This window comes from Mus caroli, chromosome 16 (genome assembly GCF_900094665.2).
Source record: "Mus caroli chromosome 16, CAROLI_EIJ_v1.1, whole genome shotgun sequence".
Classification (NCBI taxonomy): Eukaryota; Metazoa; Chordata; class Mammalia; order Rodentia; family Muridae; genus Mus; species Mus caroli.
This window is the reverse complement of record NC_034585.1, coordinates 11080837-11086543: the sequence shown is the minus strand read 5'-3', so window position 1 is coordinate 11086543 and position 5707 is coordinate 11080837. Positions and strand designations below refer to the sequence as shown.

General features: G+C 38.8%; 1 protein-coding gene across 1 annotated transcript in view; it reads right to left on the bottom strand.

Annotated features, from left to right (window-relative positions):
- LOC110312009 (putative ankyrin repeat domain-containing protein 26-like protein) overlaps positions 1 to 5707 on the bottom strand; it is an 82191-nt gene that overhangs the window by 11238 nt on the left and 65246 nt on the right. Inside the window, exon 10 of the mRNA XM_021185572.1 lies at positions 1224 to 1260. Within this exon, the coding sequence (XP_021041231.1) occupies positions 1224 to 1260 (37 nt within the window). The remainder of the gene's footprint in view (positions 1 to 1223; positions 1261 to 5707) is intronic.

Below are 5707 nucleotides of genomic sequence, written 5' to 3'. Positions count from 1 at the left end.
TGTGTGTGTCTGTGTTTGTGTGTGTATGTATGTCTGTGTGTGTCTGTGTGTGTCTGTGTTTGTTTCTGTTTGTCTGTCTGTCTGAAAACAAAAGACTCCAAGTAAATTCTAAGTAATATTCCTAGGCCATGATCTACATGTTGATACCCTTTATTCATTCACAAAGGTCACCTTAGTCTGCTTCTGTTAAAGCTATAGATGTCTTCCACATCTATGATTTGCCTTTAAGAATTCAGTAATAAAAATTAGGTTGGAGTTGCAAATAATACAACTTAACTTTCTGAATTGATATGAACTGGATTTTCACCTTGAGACCAGTAAACACATGTCATGAATGAATCTGTACAGAATGGAAAAAGGTGCATGGTAGAGCCACAACCATGGGCTAAATATTCAAGCTCTTGGAAAAACAGTTTTCTAATTAGTTCTCAACAGGTTGTAAGAGCATAGATACTGAACATATGATCCTGGGTGAGACAGAAGCATGTTGTCCTCTGAGAGGCTCCACTCAGCAAATGATTCAGACAGATACAGGCACCCACAGCCAAACAGTGGATAGAGCTTTGGGACTCTTCTGGAAGAATAGGAAGAAGGATCACAGGACCCAAAGGGGTAGGAACTCCACAGGAAGACCAATAGAGTTAACTAGCCTGAACCATGGGGGTTCTGAGTCTGAACTACCAACCAAAGAATATACAGGAGCTGGACCTACACCTTCCTGCTCATAAGTAGCAGATATGCAGCTTGACCTTCATCTGGGTCCTGAACAACTGGAGTTGGGGAGCATCCCAAAAGCTGTTGCCTATATGTTTGGTATGTTCTACTAGCTGGGCTGACTTGCCTGGCCCCAGTGAGATAGGGAGTGCCTAGTCTCACAGAGTCTTGAAGTGCCAGGGTGTGGAGGCCAGGGGGTTCCCACCAGCTCAAAGGAGAAGTGGGGTTGGGAGAAGGATTGTGGGAGGGGCAACCAGGAGGGGGGCAGTGAGTGAGATGTACAGTGAATAAGTAAAAAAATAAAATTGAATTAAAAACAAATATTTTGAAAACTGGCTATGATTACTATAAAAACATAGATACTTTGAAAGGTGGCTGTGGTTACTATAAGACACAGCAAGCACTGAGCACATAGTATTGTGCCTATCTCAAAGTTCACTCAACAATAATACTTTCTTATCTTTGGACTTACCAATTATATCATTTATTTTTAAATTATATAGACTTACCTGGACAAAGACTTCTCTTCAATATTGTTATCCACTTCTAAAAGTAAATGAAAATGTATTTTATAACAAACAGGTAGGCTGCATAAAGACCTTTTCTGATCTCTCTCCCCAAATTTAAAACCTAGTGCTATAACAGAACATCTGCTGTGGTCTTCCTTCCACTCCTGTCTACATCTCCTATAGATCTCATAGATCATCTACTCCCTACCTCCTTTTCCACAGTAATTGCTGTGCAACTGCCCACAACTAGAGCAGGCATCTCCTGCACAAACACAGACCACAACTGCCAGAAAAACAGGCAGTCTCTTACAAAACTTCCCAGCGCTCTCTCTCTCTCTCTCTCTCTCTCTCTCTCTCTCTCTCTCTCTCTCCCTTTCCCCATACCATAGACCATTCATTAATTCCTGGATCACCAGCTGCATAATATATTTCTCCCTTCCCTCATCTCCTATGGGTCCCACAGAATATCCTCAGCTCCCGAGCCTTCTTCTGGTTCATCATTCCACCCCAGCCTATAACACCAGCAGCGATTCCATGTGAACACACCATCTGAGAAGTCCAGTAAAACAAGCAACACATAACCATCATACTCTACGCAAATCTAGACAGTGAACAGAAACAAAAGAACAAAGTACCCACCCTACAAAGACAAACACAGAGACTTCCCGTTTCCATCCCTGCCTGTAGCTGATCTTCTGCCACAGGACTCTGAAATGGTGCCTGGAGGGAGCAAGCCTCCCAAGAGTGTGGACAGGTTTGTGAGTACAGCTAGGATCACCAATCACCACTGCTGCTCAGTGGAACCCACCTAAAATACTCAGGACACAAGAACCAAGGAACAGCCTGAGACGGGAGTCTTCCAGTCTCTGTTTGCGCCCAGAGTTGATACTGTGCCACAGAGCTAAATACACAAATACTCTAGGTCTCTCAGGAGTGCCTAAACAACTGTGAGCATAGGTAAGACCACCACTTCTCTTCAAATTCCTGGCCCAAGAGGGACCCTTTCAAAGCCATCAAGACACAGGAACCAAGAATCAGCTGGGGACAGGATCCTTCTGGTCTTTTTTCTGCATCCCAGAGTTGACCCTGTATCACAGCTCTCCATAACCAAATTCCTCATGGAGAGAACGGGTCTCCCAGGAGGACTGACACACAGGCTTGCAGACTGTGGCACACAAGTCACAGTCAGAGACAGCAAGGCCAGCTAAAACCAGAGATAACCAGATGGTGAATGGCAAGCACAAGTATACAAGCAACAGAAATAAAAATTAATTCGCATTATCAGAATCCAGTTCTCCTACCACAGGGAACCCTGGTTACCCCAACACAACAGAAAAAGCAAGACTCTGGATTTAAAATCAAATCTCATGATGATGAGAGAGGAATTTAAGGACGACAAAAATAACTCCCTTAAAGAAATACAAGAAAACACAGGTAAAGAGCTAGAAGTCCTGAAAGAGAAAACACAAAAATCCCTTTATAAATTACAAAAAAACACAACCAAACTGGTGATGGAATTGAACAAAACCACCCAGGATCTAAAAATGGAAATAGAAAGAATAAAGAAATCTCAAAGTAAAAGAACACTGGAGATAGAAAACCTAGGAAAGAGATCAGGAGTCATAGATCACCAACAGATTACAAGAGATAGAAAAGAGAATCTCAGGGAAAGAAGATATCATAGAAAACACTGACACAACAGTCAAAGAAAATGCAAAATACAAAAAGCTTCTAACCCAAAACATCTGGAAAATCCAAGACACAATGAGGAGACCAAACATAAGGATAATAGGTATAGAAGAGAATGAATATTCTCAACTTAAAGGTCCAGTAAGTATCTTCAACAAAATTATGGAAGAAAACTTCTCTAACCTAAAGAAAGAAGTGCCCAAGAACATACAAGAAGCCTATAGAACTCCAAAGAGATTGGACCAGGAAAGAAATTCCATCTATCACATAATATTCAAAACTCCAAATGCACTAAACACAATATCTTTCCACAAATCCAGCTCTGCTGGGATAATACATGGAAAATGGCAACACAAGGAGGGAAACTACACCCTAGAAAAAGCAAAAAAGTAATATTCTTTCAACAAACCCAATAGAAGATAACCACACAAACATAAAAATAACATCAATACTATCAGGGAGCAACAATCACTATTCCTTAAAATCTCTTAACATCAATGGACCAAATTCCCCAATAAAAAGGCATAGACTAACAGAATGGATATGTAAACAGGACCCAGCATTTTACTGCATACAGGAAACACACCTCAGTGACAAAGACAAACACTACCTCAGAGTAAAGGTCTCAAAAACAATTTTCCAAGCAAATGGTAGGAAGAAACAAGCTGGGGTAGCCATTATAATATTAGATAAAATGGACTTCCATACTCATCAAAGGAAAAATCTACCAGGAAGAACTCTCAATTCTAAATATCTATACCCCAAATGCAAGGGAACACACATTCATAAAAGAAACTTTACTAAAGCTCAAAGCACACATTGTACCTCACACAATAATTGTGGGGGACTTCAACATCCCACTCTCATCAATGTACAGATCAGGGAAACACTAAACAGACAGACTGTGAAACTAACAGAAGTTTTGGGCTAGTGGATTTAAAAGATATTTATGAAACATTTGATCATAAATCAAAAGAATATACCTTCTTCTCAGCACTTCAGGGTACCATCTCCAAAAATAACCATATACTCAGTCACAAATCAGACTTCAACAGATATAAGAAGATTGAAATAATCTCATGCATCCTATCAGTTCACTACAGATTAAGGCTAGTCTTTAATAGCAACAGAAACAACAGGAAGCCCACATACACATGGAAGCTGAACAATGCCCTACTCAATGATAACATGGTCAAGGAAGAAATAAAGACAGATATTAAATACTTTTTAGAATTTAATGAAAATGAAGATTCAACATATCCAAACTTATGTGACACAATGAAAACAGTACTAAGAGGAAAACTCATAGCTCTGAGTGCCTCCAAAAAGAAACTGGAGAGAGCATACATTAGCAGTTTTTAACAGTACAGCTAAAAGCTTTAGAACAAAAAGAAACAAATACACCCAAGGGGAGTAGAGAGCATGAAATAATCAAACTAATGGATGAAATCAATCAAATAGAAACAAAAAGAGCTATACAAGGAGGCAGAGGCAGGCAGATTTCTGAGTTTGAGGCCAGCCTGGTCTACAAAGTGAGTTCCAGGACAACCAGGGCTATACAGAGAAACCCTGTCTCAAAAAAACAACAACAAAAAAAAAATTAAAAAGAAAAAGCAGGAGCTGGTTCTTTGAGAAAATCAACAAAAAATAAAAAATAAACCCTTAGCCCGACTAAGCACAGAATGCAGAGACAGTATCTAAATTAATAAAATCAAAAACTGTAAAGGGAGATAAAACAACAGAAACCAAGGAAATTAAAAAAAAAAAAAACTCATCAGATCCTACTACAAAAGCCTATACTCAACAAAACTGGAAAATCTGGTTGAAATGGACAATTTTCTAGACAGATACCAGGGTCCAAAGTTAAATCAGGATCAGAAAAATGATCTAAACCATCCCGTATCCCCTAAAGAAATAGAAACCGTCATCAATAGTCTTCCAACCAACACAAACAAACAAAAACAAAAACAACAAACAAAAAAAAAGCCCAGGACCAGATGTGTTTAGTGCAGAGTTCTATCAGACCTTCAAGAAAGAACTAATACCAATACTCCTCAAACTATTCCACACAATAAAAACAGAAGGAATTCTACTCAGCTTGTTCTATGAGGCCACAATTACTATGATACCTAAACCAAAGACCCAACAAAGAAAAAGAACTTCAGACCAATTTCCCTTATGAGTATTGATGAAAAAAATACTCAATAAAATTCCAGAAAACAAAATCCAAGAACACATCAAAATGATCACCCATAATGATCAAGTAGGCTTCATCCCAGGGATACAGGGATGGTTCAATATATAGAAATCTATCAATGTAATCCACTATATAAACAAACTCAAAGGAAAAAAAATATGATCATTCTACTACTTGCTGAGAAAGGATTTGACAAAACCCAACACCCCTTTATGATAAAAGTCTTGGAAATATCAGAAATCCAAGGCCCATACCTAAACATAGTAAAAGCAATATACACCAAACCAGTACCCAACATCAAAATATATGGAAAGAAACTTGAAGCAATCCCACTAAAATCATGGACTAGACAAGGTTGCCCACTCTCTCCCTCCCTACTCAATATAATACCCAAAGTCCTAGCTAGAGCAATTAGACAACAAAAGGGGGTCAAAGGGATACAAATTGGAAAAGAAGTCAAAATATCACTATTTGAAGATGATATAATAGAATACTTAAATCACTGCAAACATTCTACCAGAGAACTCCTAAACCTGATAAACAACTTCACCAAATTAGTTGCATATAAAATTAACTCAAACAAATCAGTGGCCTTCCT